At 46.7% G+C, this 19840-nt stretch overlaps 1 protein-coding gene across 7 annotated transcripts in view; it reads right to left on the reverse strand.

Moving 5' to 3' along the window:
• Nucleotides 1-19840, reverse strand: part of ZCWPW2 (zinc finger CW-type and PWWP domain containing 2) — a 918117-nt gene that overhangs the window by 288178 nt on the left and 610099 nt on the right. For all 7 annotated transcript variants that reach the window (XM_078663943.1, XM_078663945.1, XM_078663946.1 and 4 more), the window contains exon 7: nucleotides 394-464. In XM_078663943.1, coding sequence (XP_078520069.1) covers nucleotides 394-464 — 71 coding nt within the window. The remainder of the gene's footprint in view (nucleotides 1-393; nucleotides 465-19840) is intronic.

Raw genomic sequence — 19840 nt, forward strand, 5'->3', positions numbered from 1 at the left:
GAAATAACTTGCATTCCAGTCCATAGTTTTTTTTTATCCTCCCATGCCACCTCAGAAAGGAGTGAGCCGTATGCAATTCAGACTTTGCCCTGCGGAAACAGGAACAATTCAGCTTGGAATGCCAAGTCAAGTCCACTTTGAACAAGAACACAAGCAAACCCAGATTGCTGGCAGTGCTGTGCCTGGGTGAGCACTGGGCATGGCAAACATCATATTTACTTTTTTCACTGTAAAATTATTTCACTGTTAAGATTTCTTCATAACAATATGTACAATGTATGTAATAATCTTGTCAACGGTCTACCTCAACTGCACATACTAGTATGTAAATTAGACCGAATAAAAATAATGAGGTTAAGTATTTTATGAAAGAAAATACATTCTTATAAATACCCATGTTTTCTTTTGAGAGGATGTATGTCTCTTCTTCTAGTTCATAAACCTGGTAATTCACTATTTGATTGCTGAAAAAAGTGAATATTACATTAAAGTGAAGTAAAGTGCTGCCTACTAGTACTTAGAAATAACTGAGAAACTGAGAAAACAGCTGAAAAAAGAAGAAAAAAGAGTGCAACATTGAAAACAGGTTACTCTTACAATATCAGCTGTAAGACAAAAGGTTTAGTTCAGCAACAGATCAATATACTAAGCACATTACTGTTCTAGTGTTCCAATGGCTCAGACATTTCGAGGTATATGAGGCATCTGAGGGCGTGGACCTAAGGGGGTACCACCTGGAATCATTACAGTAGGGGGCAGCTCAATTACCTAATGGTTCTCTTCAGGAGTTTGGGCACAATACAGTACTGCAACTTCCAATCTAATGAAATCTGTATGTTATTGTGTTAGAGTTTGTACCCGCACTATATGGTACTGTGTTGGAGTCTGTCCCTTTCTATCTCAAAAACAGAAGAAAAGAACCTAAAGTATAAGGCTGTGAATTGGATACATTCTAATGTAGGTCGCTATGAGGACTTATTTGGTGAGATCATTTTGGTGAGAAGGATGGGAGTGGTGAGAAATGGCCAAACAAAAAGAACTGTAACTACGTTGTGATTAACTTTAGGAACAACAGCAACTGTGAAAGATTTGCTGTGTTATTTGAATTACCTCACTTCATTGTTGTGGCGAATTCATGCTCATCCCTTAGGTTACTTTTATAAATATGAGGATCTGTCTTCTGTTACAGAAACCTTAATAAGGGCACCCAGGGCCCCTCACTTTAATGACCCAACTGCAAATTGATTTACTCCTTGGGAGGATAGTGCAGATATTGAATGACTTGAGAACTGTAAAATAGGTTATGTTACCACCTATGAGGCATTGAGGGGAACAGTTTATCTGACGGTTCTGCATGTTTTTTAAACCAATGCTACCCATATCTTATACAAAGGGGGAAGGTGATCTCAGTGGCATCAAACTTCCATCCTGGAATATAGACGGTGCTTGATCAAAGTTATTTAATACAGACTAGTAAAATTTTATTTCAGAATTACAATATAGTGTGCTGTCTGGAAACGTGGATGCTTGGAAATGTTCCAATTGATGGGTTTACAGTGTTCTGCAATCCTACATTTGTCACCAGCAGGTGAGAGCCAAAGGAGGGTTGGTAGTGTTTATTTCAGTGAAGATAATTAGTGCAAAGCTGGAAGTCATTAGAAGCACATTGGTATCAAATGTTGCACTTTGTATGTTCCAGCTATGGTGATTTTTTTATTCATTATTGTTATAACTTTTTTTATCACAAACACACAGAGGTCATAGAGCAACTTGATAATGTTTTAACTAAGTTTATTGAGGAATTCGGCTCACAATTTTGGTAATATTTGGTTTGGGGATTTCAATATCATGTCTTGCAAATTCAGGGATCAAAGGTTTTGTAGTCCGACAGATTTGACCCAGGAGGATTTTTACATTTTAATCATGCCTCATACAGGGATGTTCTCAATAAGTTATTCCTAAAAATAATTTGATAATGGCACAAAATATTGATTGTTCTGCTATCCAGCCAATCCCTACATACAAAGGCCATGATTCTCCTACCCTAATCTATTTTATCCTTATATCAGGAGATTTGATTTGCATGTTTGAAGATTTAAAGGTAATTGCTCATTGTTTGAGTGATCACAATCCATTGTGTCTGGTCATCAATCTTGACTTGATTATGTCATATGACCTTTCTCCGAGTAGAGCCTAATCTTTTCAAGTAGGATAGTTGTATGCATCAGTTGGGACCGTATAGATGCACATTGCATTCTGAGCAAACTAATTGCAGACAATGCCCCTGCTTTTGGAGCCTACTTGTCGCCCAATGAGGAAGCAAGTATCATCATGGAAGGCTTTTCCTCACTGTGTATGAGTACTGCGGGCATTCTGGTACCTAACAAGTGACCAAATTATTCTGATATTTGCAGATGGTTTAATAAGTCATGCTCAGCAGCTCGCAAATCCCTGATAAAAGGTTTGAAAGCCTCCCCCTGGTCTGCTGTTGATGTGAGGAGAGCCCGGCAGGGTTACACACAGCTTTGGAATCAAGGAAGGAGGAAATTAGATACAAGGATTAGGATATGTTGATCAGCATTTCTGCACCAGCATTTCTGATAGCAGCAGGAAATGCAAGAGGCAGTAGGAGTATTATAGTATTTTCTTTCTCAAATTATGAGTAACCCAAACAATTCTGTCACAATAGTGTGGATAGGTGGGAGAAACATTTTAGAACAGTATTTCACATTGCTACTGCTAACTGTGGATATCTCATCTGTCCATGTCTTCAGATAGTCAATTAGCCTCAGTGCAGTAATTGATGCCAATAACAAGTGTGCTTCCAGGAAATCTCCTGGACCAGATGGGGTCCCAGATGTTATTTTTAAAGTTAAAGTGGACCTATGGGGGCCTGTATTGACAAATCTGTTTTGTGCAAATATAACTGGCCTTCTCCTGTGCTCCTGGAAAGAGGCAATCATCACCCCCATTGTTATAAAGAGAGAGAAAAACAATCCTTGTTATCGTCCTATATCATTACGTGTCATCTCAATTAAAATATTGGGCCATGTTTTATTGTCCAGGTTGGAGAAATGGGTAGAGGATAATAATATCATTTCTGATACTCAGTTTGGCTTTCAGAGGGATTTGGGGATGACTGAGCCGTGTCTTAACCTATCTCTGATTTTAGGAAGAATGTGAAGGCCAGCCAACACACTTGAGTTGACCAATCACCCCCCCTCCTCCTCCACCTGTGTTGTTTCAAGAACAGTGCAATCTTGAGGTTTGAAGAGTGGTTCATTTTAATCATGGTCAATCTCAACATTTTGAAGCAAGAGACTGGTCCTTCTCACTATGACAACTGCTTCAGCTGCACTGAACACGTGCTCAGCAGACACACTGCCTATTGGACAAGCCAGATACGTTATTGCTAGCCTGATGAGCTCTGGCCATTTGTGCATCTTCCCATTCCAATAGACTATTGAGATTTGATCCAGGTACACCTCTTTGGGGTCATCTAGAAAGTCTTGACCCATCCTCTGAATGGCCATTTGTGCTGCAACTTGCCGTATCTTTGTTGCCTATGCCTCTGCATTTGGCGTAAGCCCTGCCACTTGAAACCAAACAATTGCAGAGGTTTGGTCTGATTCTTCTGTTGTTGGTGTTGTCTGATGTGAGACAAAGGCACTGCCCTCTCGGGAGGTTGTAGGCTACATACCAGACATTCTGCCCCCACTCAGACTTATATCCATTCTTCTTCTGGGTCTCTCTCTTGCTCAACAATCCAAGTCTTGTACCATGAATCATCCCTTTCTGAAAAAGAAGTGAAAGTGGCTAGTATTTTGTGTACCGTAGATTAAATATTGTGCTACAGATCTACTCTTTGAAGGACAATCTCTCTTTGCAAACATATCTTAACAGCCAAGCGAAAGTCAAGGACAAGTATATGCCCCTCCCCTGCTCATGCCCACCCACAGGTCTCAAAGGAGCTGACCCTGAAAGGTGAAGCTGCAGCCTCAGCCGATGAGGAACACTGAGGTGCAAGAGAAACTAGGAATATCACACCAGGTATTTTACTGGAGCCGAGGACACTCAGAAGGGTTAGGTGGGGCTGCCTTAGTAGAAATAGTGAGTCCACTCTAAGGGGTTGGAGCCTGAAGGCCAGAAACCAGTGACTGGCTGCACTGCACTTCAACTGTGTTCTTTCCTGCATGGGGGGAATAGGGTGGTTATGGGAGTGCAGCAGGGCCGTGTGGTGAGTCATGGCTGCTTGTGCCTGAAGGAGCCTTCTCCCCGAGCTTTTAAAGCACTGTCCCCTGATACGCACTTTACTATGAGCCTCCCCTGATTTTGTGGCCCACTGGAAAAATGTGATGAGACTCTGTGTGACTTTGGGAGAGCAAAAGTCCTCACAATAATTACTGTCTGCAGTATCTTCAGTGGAGGAATCAGAAAACCTGAGGATGGAGGCTATGGTAGAGGTGAGTAATCCCAAAGGAGAGGTATCTGGTATCTCAGACTTTCCTTTCAACTCGTGTTTTCTAGATGTTGCACATGATTGTCTCCTGTCTCCTGGAAGCCCCCATGTGTGAATGTTTGATGCATAGTGAACACATATGTGATACCCTTGTGATACACATGTGATACACGTTTGTTTGGGACGGGCACATTTATAGTAAGCTTACAATAACTGGTATCCCTGCTGCTTATGGGAGCAGAGTGGGGAGTCGGAGTGAAGCGAAACTGGGGATTTTGTTAGTGGTTCTGGTGACCTTGGCGGTGTAGGCGGGAACAGTTCAGGTGCTATCAGGCACCATTGAGTGGTACAGAATAAGAGGGGGCCCGCTATGCCCCATTACAGCTGGTTGGGCAGGGTTGATTTTTCTTCCTTTCCTTTCTTTTCTCCTTTACGGGTAACAGGGTGAAGAGGAAGGTTCAGGGAGGCACTCTAATGACTCAAGACACTCAACAACTATTGATGGCTTTCTTAATTGAGCAGTGGGGTAATCTTGAAGATTGAAATAGCAGACAGATACTTACCATTGACGCAGGAATCATCTATTACTGTCCAGGTCCTACCCACTGCTCCTGGTGTTCCTAACCTGGCACCAGTGGAAACTTAACAATGTGATTTACATGATTCCAATTTTTGTTCCAAATCTATATTGGGCCCCTCTCTGCGGTTAACCTCTCATTCAATGCCATGGTCCACAGCTTCTACTGCTTCTAACTCGGAGCCTGCTCTCAAATGATAAAAAAACCTCTCTGAGCAAGGAAGCTCCATTACCTTCCGCCTTCACTAAATGAGGATGAGTCCCCTACTCTGACATGTTTGCTCAAACTGATATTACCTGTGCCAAATGTAAATTGTTTTTGGCTGAGAGCCTCTAACTGCTAAATGATCATTTGGATGCTTTTGACTCTACCCTTGTGAAGCTTGCCACTAGCTTAGCGGGGTCAGCAACAGATCAAGATACCGAGCACACTACTGTTCTAGTGTTACAATGGCTGAGATGTTTTGAGACATATGAGGCATCTGAGGGCATGGAGCTAAGGGGGTACCACTTGGACTCATTACAGTAGGGGGCAGCTCAATTACCATATGATTCTCCTATGGAGCAACTTTCTATTGCATGCACATTGTATGCTTTTCTGTCGAAGTGTGTCCCCCAGTGTATGTTATTGTGTTAGAGTCTGTCCCATCTGTCTATCTCGAAATCAGATGATGGGAGAAGGTGATCTCAGGGGCATCAACATTCTTTCCTGGAATATTGCCCAATCATGATCAAAATTATCTAATACAGACTTATTAAATTAAATGTCAGATTACGATATAGTGTACTGTCAGAAAAAATGGATGCTTTGAAATTTTCCAATTGATGGATTTACATTCTTCTGCAATCTCACATTACAGTCAGCAGCTGATGAGAGCCAAAGGAGGGTTGGTTGTGTTTTTTTCAGTGAAGATAATTAGTGCACAGCTGGAAGTCATTAGAAGTGCTTTGTGGTATCAAATGTTGCACTTTTGTATGTTCCTGTTATTTTGTATATATTGTTATTAAAACATTCTTGATGACAGACACACAGAGGTCGTAGAGTAACTTGATGATTTTATTTTACTAAGTTTATAGAGGAATTTGGCTTGCACATTTTTATTATTTGGTTTGGGGATTTCAATATCATGTCTTGTAAATTCAAGGATCAAAGAATTTGTAGTCTGATAGATTTGACCCAGGAGGATTTTTACATTTAAATCATGCCCCATACAGGAATGTTCTCAACAAGTTACTCCTAAAAATGATTTGACGATGGCACAAGAAATTGATTGTTCTTCTATCCAGCCAATACCTACCTACAAAGGCCATGGTTCTTCTAGCATCATGAATGTTATCCATATATCTAGGGGTTTGAATCACATGTTGGGGGATTTAAAAGTAAATGCCTATTGTTTGAGTGATCACAAACCCTTGTGTCTGGTCATCAATCTTGACTTGATTATGTGATATAAAATGTAAAAAATGTAAATCTGTATTTGTAAAGCGCAAACTACTCACCCTTACGGGTCTCAAGGCGGAAGGGCCTCGTGGAAATTAAGTGAGCTATTGCCCAGACTCACAAGGAGCTGGGCTGAGCTGCTGCCGGAGCCGGGGATCAAACCATGAACCCTGTGCTCCAAAGTCAGCTGCCCTGGCCACTGCACCACACCTCTCCACTTTACTTTTCCCCAAAGAGATCCATCAACTTTTCAAGTAGGATAGTTATGTGCACCAGTTGGTACCGTGTAGATGTACATTGCTTTCTGAACAAACTGATTGCAGGAAACACCCCTGCTTTTGGAGCCTGCTTGTCACCCAATGAGGACGTAAGTATTATCACAGAAGGCTTTACCTCCCTGTGTATGAGTACTGCGGGCATTCTGGTACTTAACAAGTGACCAAATGATTCTGATACGTGCAGATGGTTTGAAAAGTCAGGCTCAGCAACCCACAAATCCCTGATAAAAGCTTTGAAAGCCTCTCCCTGGTCTATTGTTGATGTGAGGAGATCTCGGCAGGGCTATATACAGCTTTGTAAGGGAGGATGGATGAAACTAGACACAAGTATTAGGATGTTCTGATCAGCATTTCTGCAGCAGCATTTCTGATAGCTGAAGGGAATGGAAGACACAGTAGGAGCTTTTCAGTAGGTCTTTTTTCTTGAATTATTAGGAACCCAAACAAGTCTGTCACATTAGTGCTGATAGTTGGGAGGAGCCTTTTAGAACAGTATTCGACAGTACTGCTGGAAACTCACTACTGGAAGGAGGGTGAGGTTTTCGACATGGATATGGCATACGCCCGTCTCTTTAGCCAGTCAATCTGCCTCAGTGCAGTAATTGATGCCATTAACAAGTGCACTTTCAGGAAAACTCCTGGACCAGATGTGGTCCTAGATTATATTTTTAAAGTTAACGTGGACCTATGGGTGCCTCTATTGAGGAATCTGTTTTGTGCAATAATAACTGGCCTGCTCCTGTGCTCCTGGAAAGAGGCAATGATCGCCCCCATTTTTTTAAGAGCAAGAAACAATCCTTCTTATTATTGTGCCACAACTTTACATTTGTTATTGTCCAGGATGGATACATGGGTACAGGATAATAATATCATGTCTGATATTCAATTTGATTTTCACAGGGATTTGGCAACAACTGAGCAGCGTCTTAACCCCTTTGCTTAGGCCCCTGTACCTTGTTGACCACATAAGGTATCCACGCCATATTTGCGTCCTTTTCTTCCAACATCATGGGGATTCTAAAGGTACCCAGGGTTTGTGGATTTCCCTGGAGGGGTCCCATAAATTATCCAAAATACAGCTAAATTTTGTTTTTTTGGGGAAACATTGGAAAAAAGGTCTGCAAATGAAAGCGTCTGGGTTTTCCCCTGAAAATTGTATCAAAAAAGGAGTTGTTGTGCTGCAATCACTATCTTCCTAGCTTTCAGGGACAAGCAGACTTTTGTCAGAATACCAAATTGTTTTACACAGTTTTAGCATTTTTCTGGGACATTGCCTATTGTTGCTATTTTTTGTGCTTTCAACCTCCTTCCAGTTAATGGTAGAAATGGGTATGAAAGCAATAATGGATCCAGGAAAGCTATATATTTTGGTAAAGTAGACAAAATTCTGAATTCAGCAAGGGGTCATGTGTGTAGATCCTTCAAGGTTTCTGTATAGAAACTAACAGTTAAATATAGGAACAATTGGAAAAAACAGCCTTTTGTGTCAATGTTTTTACATGTAACTTCTTCTCATTATAGCACCTCTATAAAAGCAATATATTGTTACATCCGCTGGACCTTCTTGGTTGTGGGGATATATAGGACTTGTAGGTTCACCAAGAACCCGACTAACCCAGAGACAAAAACTGATCAGCGACTTGCAATGGATTTTTATTATGTACCAGGTATATAGCAAATAATCTGGGTAAATGTGTACATGGAAAAATCGGTATGAAAGACACCTATGTATTTCTGAAATGGGAACAAACTATAGAGTTTAGAAACAGTAGATATTTGCACATTTCCGAAATTGGGAAAACTCATACTAGCATGAGAATTATCGATCATTTTTCAGAATTACTTCTTTTTTACACATTGTCTTTCATTTGAAAGGCAGAAATGCATCAAAAGTCAATAGGTAATAACAGTTGCTTTACAAATCTAAATTACCCTAAGTCTTCGGATAAAAAAGTACCTCACTTAAGTGGGTAGGCTATCAGCCTGATTCATGTACGGGCCGTTTTGCGTGTCCCTAATAGCGATTAATAGCGACTCGCTATTGAGGAAACGCAAAACGGCATTCATGTACTTTTCGGGGAAAAAATAGCGACTCGCACGCGGGCGCTAAAGGCGTTAGCGACCTACAAAAAACGCAGAAAAATCGCTATTCCCGGCTACCTGCGATCGGGATTGCGACTCGCAATCCCGATCGCACGGGATTGCGACTCGCAATCCCGTGCGATCGGGAATGCGAGTCGCATTCTCGCGCGATCGGGAAAACGGGAAGACGCATTCCGAGCACCGTGATGACATCACAACCAGGAAGCAGCCAGTTCCCACCCCCAAACACCACAGTGACGCTATCCTTCGAGTGTGCACGACGGAAAGCAGACGCTAAAGCACCGTTAGCGACTCCAGAAACGGCAGAAATAGCGACCGCCATGTCCGAGGAACCTGTCCCTGGCCCCAGCAACAGCGCTGGACGAAAGCGCAAGCTCAAGTTCTCCGAGCAGGAGCTGGAGAACCTGATTGAAGGGGTGGTGGCCAACCACGACAGGCTGTTTGGTACCAACTCCAGAAAGGTCCCAGAGCAGGACAAGCGGAGGATCTGGCTGGGGATAGCCTCCAGCGTAAACTCGGTGGGCGTGGCGGACAGGTCGTTGGAGGAGCTGAAGAAGCGCTGGTACGACCTCCAAGGGCGTGCCAAGGAGAGGGTGGCGGAGCGCCTTGGTGAGGCATCGGGCACTGGAGGTGGCGGACCGACTGTCCCACCCAACACACCCCTGGAGGACCAGGTTGAGAACACCTTGGAGAGGGAGGCGTGTGTTGGCGTGACCCCTCTGGACTCCTCCCGCCCCACCCAAGACACCCAAGGTAAGTGGCATGCGACTGCGACCCTGTCCCCTATGACCGTCCCTGACCAAATAGGCTCACTCATTGGCCCTTAGTCATGCCTATGTTGTGCATCAGGAAATGCCCTGAAGCATTGTGGGAGATGTAGTATGTCCACAATGTAGTAGTACCACAATGCGGCCAGAAAGGTTCCAAAGTGCGCAAATCCACAGCCATCCAGGGAATGACACCCAGCATGCATGTAACATCTGCACGTCTGACAGTCACATGCACCTAATGAGTATCCACTTACCCTCACAGGTGGCGATGATAGCAGTGACAGCGAGAGGCTGCTGATTGATGAGGAGGCCCAGGAGGAGGAATCAGTACCCGAAACCCAGCCACCAGCCCCTGCCGCTGCACCAACACCAGCAGCCAGGCCCCCCACCGTACCTGCTCCTGCATCTGCCGCTGCACCAACACCAGCAGCCAGGCCCCCCACCGTACCTGCTCCTACATCTTCCGGCCAACCAGCTGCCAAGGCCAGGCCCCCCACCGTACGTGCTCCCACATCTGCCGGCCAACCGGCTGCCAGAGCCAGGCACCCCACCAATGTGCCTCAAGTTCCTGCCGCACCAGCAACACCAGCTGCTACAACACCTGCAGCTCGTGCAACCAGATCTGGGCCAGCCACATCCGAAACACAGCGGCCGAACAGCAGGAGGGGCAATGGGCATCTCCATGCCTGCATGAGCGTGGAGCGGCGCATGCTCCGAATCCACCAGCGCCAGTCGCAGCAGCAAGGAGCCATCCAGCTCCAGCTGCATAAAATTGGCCGCAATGTGGCGGGAGTTGGAGAGCGGATGGACCGCATGACGGCGGCCATGGACCGCATGACGAGGGCCATGGAGGAGAACACAGCTGCGCTCTTCAAACACCGCAGTGTTGCAAGCAGGCGCCACCACCAGCTGATGAGCCGGCTGTCGGCCTATAGTAGGTCAAATTATGTGGCAGCAAATGCCACCACCCAGCTGTTGCGGCGCTCCCTCACCCAGCAGCACCAACTGGTCCAGTGCTGCGAGGACATCACTAGGGTGCTGGAGCACCTGACCACCGCCGTGACGGCACTTCATACACCTGTGCTACCGGCCATTGTAGGGGGAGACGATGCTAGTGAGGGTGCCTCCAGCGTGAGCAGCCACTCTGCCACGCAGGTCCCGCCACCTAGGCGCAGCACCAGGGCTACGCCTGGTACAGCTGCCCAGGATGAGGATGAGCCTCAACGGCGCCTGGGCATTACGCGCCGGAGGCGCCAATGACACTGTGTGAGGGACACTGGCGCAGGCTGACGCTAAGCCTGCCATGAACCTTCACATGCAGTATGCAGGAATACTGTAATTTGTAAATAGTTGAAACCATAACCTTTTTCTTGTGAATGAAACAAATACATTTATTTTACTGCACACATTAGCCTTGTGTAATCATTACATTTTGCATGCAATTGTGATATGTGGGGTGGGGGAAGGGGGTGGGCTAGAAATTGTTAGCTGTGATGTGGTTGCGACGTCTGTGGCCTTCAGCTGGGTTCTCCCCGCGTGCATGGTGCGCATGTGCTGGTGGCCGGTCGTCCCCCTCAGATTCACTGCCTGAGATGTCAACAGGTATCCGGCGCTTGGTTGCAATGTTATGAAGCATTGCACAGACAGCCACAATGCGGCAGCACGCTGCAGGACTGTAATACATGGCCCCACCTGTCTTGTGCAGTATACGGAACCTGCTCTTGAGCAGGCCAAATGTCCTTTCTATACAGTTCCTTGTCCGGATGTGCGCAACATTGTAGCGCCGTTGCTGAGGTGTGGCAGGGTTGAGGTAAGGGGTCAGGAGGTATTCCCGTAGGGCGTAGCCACTGTCACCTGAATGAGAGTAGCAGATGTTGATTGCCTGTGCAGCGCAGTTACTTCATAGCAATGTGACATTGTCGACAAAGTGTACTTACCAAGTAGGTGTCCTTCCCCAAACTCTCCCCTGATCAGTCGTGTGTGGAGTCCGCTGTGCCTGAAGATAAAAGGAGTCATGGGTACTCCCTGAGTACTGGGCCACAATGTCAGTGATGATGGTCTTGGCATTGCAGACCATCTGTATGTTGAGGGAGTGGTAGGACTTCCTGTTGCGGTACATATACTCCGTGGCAGCTGGTGGGCAGATGGCGACGTGGGTACAGTCTATGCAGCCGAGGACATGGGGAAAATGGGCGACATTATAAAATTGTAGTTTTGTCAGGTCCAATTCCTGTTGGCTCGTGGGAAATGTGATGTGCCCGTGGAGCTGGCTGAGCATGGCGTCAACAAAAGTGTGGAGGCAGCGTGACGTGGTGGGCTGGGATATCCCCCCAGCAGCGGCTACTATGCCCTGGAAACTGCCGGAGGCCAGGAGGTGCAGGCTGCACAATACCTGCACATGTGTGGGCACAGAATTGTTTCGCCTTGTTGGGTGCTGCATGATGGGGTCGAGTTCTTGTATCAGCCAGGTGATCATTTCCCCATTCAGCCTGTATTTAGCATAAATCTGTTCTCTGGTTTGGCCCAGCAAGGTGACCCGCTGCCGGTAAATCCTTGCCTGCCTCATGCGTCTCCTCCGTGCTGCTCGCTGTAGCCTTCGCCGCCTCACCACCATGTACATCCCAGGCATTGTGGAACGCCTAATGCTGCTGCTGAATGTCCTTATGTGTGATTGGTCAGGCCTGGACCTGTTGGTGATTGGCCAACAGTTTTTCAAATTTTACTTATTCATGGCTTTTATGGTTACCACCTGCTTTGAGTTGTCCTTAAATTGCGCCGCGCAAACGTGCGAATTAGCGCTTTTTCGCTAATGTATTTATTTCATGAATGCCGATTGAGACAATATTGCGTTTCGCTATTCATTTCGCAGATTCCGTGGTTGGTCGCTATTTCCGTATCGCTAATGCTCGACTACCCGGAGTCTGCGACTATTATAGCGTAATCGCTATTTAAATCGCTATTATTTTTTTGCGAATTTGCTATTTCGTACTTGAATGCCGTTTCCGTGTTTTGCACCCGCAATTGCTTTTTCGCAGCCATTGCGGGCGCTATTTCGCTTCATGAATCAGGCTGATAGTGTCCACAACAGGAAATGGTTTAAAACCCAACATGAACACACCACATTTTCACAGTGAAAGTCAGTAGTTTTTTAACCCTAGCTCTGCCGGCACCTAGGGAAACCTAGCAAACCAATACATTTTTGAAAACAAAACACCCAGGAAAATCCAGGATGGGGTGACTTGACTGCCTCTCACTAGGTTCTGTTACCCAGAACACCATGTAAACCTAAAATGTGGTCAAACTAAACACATTTTCCTCACATTTCTGTGGTGGAAAGTTCTGGAATGTGCGTGGATCCACAAATTTCCACCCACTCCGTGTCCCCCAAAGTCTTCCAAGAAAAATGATACGTCACTTGCGTGGGTAGGCCTAGTGCTCACGACAGGAAACTGCGCAAAACCCAATGTGGACACACCCCAATTTCACAGTGAAAAATTACCCTTTTTTGGCAAAGTGCCTAACTGAAGTTTTCAAACCCTAGCTCTGCCGGCACCAGGGAAGCCTAGCAAACCTATACATTTTTATAAACTAGACTCCCAGGGGAATCCAGGATGGGGTGACTTGAATTGTTCCCACCAGGTTCTGTTACCCAGAATCCCTTGCAAACATAAAAAATTGTTTAAAAAAATCTTTTTCCCCACATTTCTGTGGTGGAAAGTTCTGGAATCTGCATCGATCCACAAATTTCCACCTACCCTGCATTACCAAAAGTCTTCTGAGAAAAATGGTACCTCACTTGTGTGGTAGGCCTAGTGCCCGCGATAGGAAACGGCGCAAAACGCAATATGGACACACCCCAATTTCACAGTGAAAAATTACCCTTTTTTGGCAAAATGCCTAGCTGTAGTTTTTGAACACTAGCTCTGCCGGCACCTATATATTTTTGAAAACTAGACACCCCGGCAAATAGAGGATGGGATGACTTGACTGCCTCCCATGAAGTTCCGTTAACCAGAATCCCATGCACATCTAAACAATTATTAAAAAAACACATTTTCACCACATTTCTGTGGTGGAAAGTTCTGGAATCTGCATGGATCCACAAATTTCTACCCACCCCGCATTCCCCAAAGTCTTCCGGGAAAAATGGTACATCACGTGTGTGGGTAGACGTAGTGCCCGCGACAGGAAACGGCGCAAAACGCAACGTGAACACACCCCAATTTCACAGTGAAAAATGACCCTTTTTTGGCAAAGTGCCTAGCTGTAGTTTTTGAACCATACCTCGGGAAACCTAGCAAACCTATACATTTTTCAAAACTAGACACCCAGGGAAATCCAGGATGGGGTGACTTGACTGGTTCTCACCAGGTTTGGATACCCAGAATCCCTTGCAAACCTAACAAATTGTCAATAAAAACACGTTTCCCCCACAATTCTGTGGTGGAAAGTTCTGGAATCTGCATGGATCCACAAATTTCCACCCACCCGACGTTCCCCAAAGCCTTCCAAGAAAAATGGTACCTCACTTGTGTGGGTAGGCCTAGTGTCCATGACAGGAAACGGCGCAAAACGCAACGTGGACAATCCCCAATTTCACAGTGAAAAATTACCCTTTTTTGGCAAAGTGCCTAGCTGTAGTTTTAGAACCCTAGCTCTGCCGGCACCTAGGGAAACCTAGAAAACCTATATATTTTTGAAAACTAGACACCCAGGGGAATCGAAGATGGGATGATTTGACTGCCTCCCATGAGGTTCTGTTAACCAGAATCCCTTGCAAACCTAAAAAATTATCAAAAAATACACATTTTCCCCACATTTCTGTGGTGGAAAATTCTGGAATCTTCGTGGATCCACACATTTCTACCCACACAGCGTTCCCCAAAGTCTTCCATGAAAAATGGTACCTTACTTGTGTGGGTCGGCCTAGTGCCTGCGGCAGGAAACGGTGCAAAACGCAATATGGACACACCTCAATTTTGCAGTGAAAAATGACCCTTTTTTGGCAAAGTGCCTTGCTGTAGTTTTTGAACCATAGCTCTGCCGGCACCTAGGGAATCCTAGCAAACCTATTCATTTTTTCAATCTAGACACCCAGGGGAATCCAGGATGGGGGACTTGACTGCCTCCCACCAGATTCTGTTACCAGGAATCCCTTGCAAACCTAAAAAATTGTCCAACAAAAACACTTTTTCCCCACATTTCTGTGCTGGAAAGTTCTGGAATCTGCATGGATCCACAAATTTCCACACACCCCATGTTCCCCAAAGTCTTCTGAGAAAAATGGTACCTCACTTGTCTGGGTCGGCCTAGTGCCTGCGACAGGAAACAGCGCAAAACGCAACGTGGACACACCTCAATTTTCGCAGTGAAAAATTACCCTTTTTGACAAAGTGCCTAGCAGTAGTTTCTGAACCATAGCTCTGCCAGCACATAGGGAAACCTATCAAACCTATACATTTTTGAAAACTAGACACACATGGGAATCAAGGATGGGGTGACTTTTTTTTTTTTTTTTTTTTTAAACCTTTATTGTAAATAAGGTGGACACAATTACATGTTAACAAAAACCACATCCGGTCAATATCACAGAGACGGGCAATGCAAGTCAAAAAAATCAATACACATACCACCCGCCTCCCAAAGTCCACATCGATACCCAGGATACTGTTGTACCATAACGGCACCAGGATAAAAGAGGTTATGTTTTCATTTTTTTTAAGGGGTTCAGAGATAGAGCAGGATCTGACATCATACAATCCAGCAGCACCAGAGAGAGGGAACATCGCAATTCAGGATATACACATTTGGGACCGCCGCAGGCAGGGCGAAGACATTAACGCGCACTAAACAGGATAGGCAACAAACCGCACATCACGCCCTCCAATGCAGCACACGCCCGCTGAACCAAAAACGAGACACGATGATAACCTCCCCCCTACTGGCCTGAAACATAAAAACATCCGATGAACTACCTACTACTCGGAATCCCAAAAAGAAGAAAAGAAGAACAAAAAAGAAGCCCAAGCAAAGCAAGAGAGAGAAAGAGGCCCTAGTAACTGAAAAAGAGAAAAAGAAAAGACAGAGAAAACCCCCCACCCTGCACCCCTGCCTCCGGCTACGGCCTCCCCCTCAGCAGTGTGCCTGTCGCCCGCTGTATGAACCCGAGATTTAGAAGAAAGAGAAAAGAAACAACCACCCGTCCAGACTAAAAACCCCAAGCGAGGGAAGAAAAGAAAGAAAGAAAAGAAGCAGGAGAGAACGCCACAGCGCTTGTGAAGAGAGGAAAAGGGAATAGAAGGTCATAGAAAATAACAAAGAAAAATAAAAAATAAACCCCCCCCACTCTACACCTCTGCCGATGGCTACGACCCAACCCCACTAGCAGCGTGTCTGTCGCCCCCTAAACTACACCCCAAGGAAGGGAAAAGACGGAGGAGAATGCAACTTCCCCCGCCCCGCTCGCACAAGGCAACACAAATCTAGTACACGCAGGTCCACGAACTGATACACGTAAGCGGCATTAGAAAGACACAGCAGTAAAGCATCTCCCCATCAGTAGCTGGCCGAAGAATCCGCCCCACATCACACGGAAAAATTCAACCCTGCCCCGCTTTAACACGCCCGTTGGCGCGTGACCACCGAACAGTCGCCCCACCGTACAATGTCCAATGATCAGAGTTAACAGGAAAGCAAGGCAACGCCAACACCATGCGAAAGATCTGCAGCAGGGAACCATCAAGACACAACCAACGATTGTCCGAGTTCAGCAACAAAGTACCAAGCCAGCCTTCCAGATCACGACGCCGCCAGGGCAACAAAGAGTCGAAGGCCACGTCAGCCGGGGGCACAGGCGGGGCAAGTCGAATGGGCAAAGTCAGTGTTCCGTGGAAGTGGTCCGCCCGAGGTGTAGTTGCATGCCCCCCTGCGCCACTCATGTGATCGGCTGTGCGGGACTTATACACCACACCTGATGGAGCCCCATAATTGATCATCTCTAGGCGTGCAACAGTGGATCCGAACGTTGGCGCAGTGCCGCGAGCTGCGCTTACAATCACAGGATGAACGTGACTCCCACCCGTCGGAGGGGCAACAATGGCGTCCAGTTTTAGTCCAAGCACTCTGACTCCTCCCACCCAGGCAGCATGGAGGGAGCCGAGAGCAACAAAGAGGTCCCGACCCGTGGGCTTCATCATATGTTTCTGGGCCAGTATCAGTCTCTCAGGGTGCAGCTCCTCACACAAAACGGCAACAGAAGCCCTGTCAAGTGTAGCTGATAGATGAGCCTTGGTAGATCCACTAGGCAGGGGTCGTCACTATCATCAATAAGTAAGGGCAAGCCGCCATAGCCCACATGAATGTGCACAAACCGTGCAGTCTCTGATGCCTCGTGCGAGGCGCAGGCAGAAGTGGCGCTGTGAGACACAGAAGGCTGTTACAGCGGTGAACCCTCCAGGCACATGCAAAATCGGCAACCTTTGCTGCACTAACCACTGAAGAAGCAGGGTTCACAAATATGGTCCAATGTCGACACGGACGGTAGTGCTGTGCCCAGCCAATATGGCGGCCCCCTTCTTCACCGGTCCACACCAGCAGGAGATAAACAGGATATAGTCGTGCGGGCTCGCAACGAGGGAGTCCTGAAGCATAGCAGCTGTGGCCGGAATAGCGCGCTTACCCCATCTCCGTCAGCGCGGGTAATGTGTCGTCCCCCGCAGTCCCGACTGGCAATCGTCCAGGCCCGCACAGCCACGGCCTCAATTAACTGCGGTAGCCGGAGCCGATCTCCAGCACCTCCGGGCGCAGCCCGACTCCGCCACAGCCCAGGCAGGGAGGAGCCTAGGACGGGTTCTCGATCACGCCACAACACCGGAGTTGCCGTCAAGTATGCCCCAGACCATCCGGTGTATCATCGTGCCGTTCACGAGCCTGTGCGAGCGGGAGCAGGCAGGATTTCAACAGGATTAACGGTGCGGGCAGCGGAGCTCGCTGTCTAAGGGATGGGGTGACTTGACTGCCTTCCACCAGGTTCTGTTACCCAGAATCCCTTGCAAACCTAAACAATTGTAAAACAAAAACATTTTCCCCACATTTCTGTGCTGGAAAGTTCTGGAATCTACATGGATCCACAAATGTCCTCCCACCCAGCGTTCCCCCAGGTATCCCGATAAAAATGGTACCTCACTTGCGTGGGTGGGTCAAGGACCCGTGACAGGCAAGTGCTCAAAACCTATTGAGGCAACATCAAAATTACCTATCACAAACGAACCTCGTTTTGCATGGGGGGACCCATGAGTTTTTGGCCCGGGGCTCGGCAGTCATCTAGGGAAACCTACCAAACCCACACATTTCTGGGAACTAGACACCCTGGGAAGTCCACCAACGTATGGCATGCGTGGGTACCCCATCATTCTTCTACCAAGAATACCCTGCAAACCTCAAATGTCACCCAAAAATTAACTTTTTCCCTAAATTTCTGTATGGGAACGTTCTGGAATCTGTTTGGATCCACAAATTTCCTCCCACCCAGCTTTCCCCCAGGTCTCCCGATAAAAACGGTACCTCACTTGTGTGGGTGGGTCAAGGACCCGGGACAGGCAAGTGCCCAAAACCTATTGAGGCGACATCAAAATTACCTATCACAAACCAACCTGGTTTTGCATGGGGGTCCCAAGAGTTTTTGGCCAGGGGCTCAGCAGCCATCTAGGGAGACCTACCAAACCCACACATTTCTGGAAACTAGTCACCCAGGGGAGTCCAGCTAGGTATGGCTTGCGTGGGTCCCCCATCATTCTCCTACCCAGAATGCCATGCAAACCTCAAATTTAGCTGAAAAAAACTAATTTTCCACATATTTTCGTGCCGGCACAAATGTCCTACCACCCAGCGTTCCTCTTGTTCTCCCAAGTAAAATGATACCTCACTTGTGTGGGTGGCCAAAGGTCTGTGGCTAGGAACAGTCCAAAACATAGGGATTTAGAGTATAGCACAGAAAATTCTAAGCGCTACATTTTTTTAAAATAAGGTGTTAGCCAATTCTGCTTTGGACACCCACACAAATGAGGTATCATTTTACTCGAGAAACTAAGGGGAACGCTGTGGGGTTGGACATTTGTGCCGGCACAGTGATTCAACACAAAAATATGTGGGAAATGTGTTTTTTTCACCTAAATTTGAGGTTTGCATGGCATTCTGGGTAGGAAAACGTTGGGGGATCCACGCCAGCCATACCTCATTGGACTCTAGTTTTCAAAAATGTTTGGGTTTGGTACTTTCCCGAGATGGGTGCCGAGCCGGCCCAAAATCTCAGGTGCCCCCCGCCCCCCCAAACCAGGTAGTTCTGCTATAGGTAATTTTTAAGTCTCCACAGTATGATTTGGGCCATTTCCTCTTGCAGCCGCTATGCCTACCCACATAAGTTGGTACCATTTTTATTGGGAGACCCTGGGGGAACGCTGGGTGGGAAGAAATGTGTGGATCCACGCAGATTCCAGAACTTTCCCACACAGAAATTTGAGAAAAAAGTGAATTTTTCAGCAAAATTTGAGATTTACAGGGGATTCTGGGTAGGAGAATGATGGGAGACCCACGCAAGCCATACCTTGCTGGTCTCCCCCGGGTGTCTAGTTTCCAGAAATGTGTGGGTTTGGTAGGTTTCCCTAAATAGCTGTAGAGCCCCGCGCCAAAAACTCTTGGGACCCCCCATGCAAAACCAGGTTGGATTGTGATAGGCAGTGGCGGTTTTTGCGTTAGTGCGTCGGGGCTCTACATCGTTACTTTCACCTCCAAGGTCAACCATTAGATAAAGGTATTCTTTACACTTTTCCATTTTTTTATTTTGAAAAATGTACACATACCTCTTGTTTTTATTGCTGTCGCCCTGATAAGTCTTGTGTCACAGCAAGCGTTGCTTACATAGACCCGGTGCATTCCCTAATGCTGCCTGTGGGCGAGCCCTGCTGAGTCTATAGTATTTGCCAGGCTGATGAGCTCACAGCCCTGAGGCCTGTGAGGTCATGAGCTCGGCAAAGACATAGCCTCGAGGACCAGTCTCCACCCTCTGATGACGTGTGGGTAAACTTTGCCCCGGGCACTTCAGGTTGAAGCCCTGTAGCACCAGGGGCTTCCCGTCAGTCAAGGAATGGAGAAGATGGTCACCCCCACCCTTTCCCAACTCGTCACAGGAGGGTGGTTCCCTCGCTGTGATGAGTT

Source organism: Lissotriton helveticus, chromosome 10 (genome assembly GCF_964261635.1).
Source record: "Lissotriton helveticus chromosome 10, aLisHel1.1, whole genome shotgun sequence".
NCBI classification, from domain to species: domain Eukaryota; kingdom Metazoa; phylum Chordata; class Amphibia; order Caudata; family Salamandridae; genus Lissotriton; species Lissotriton helveticus.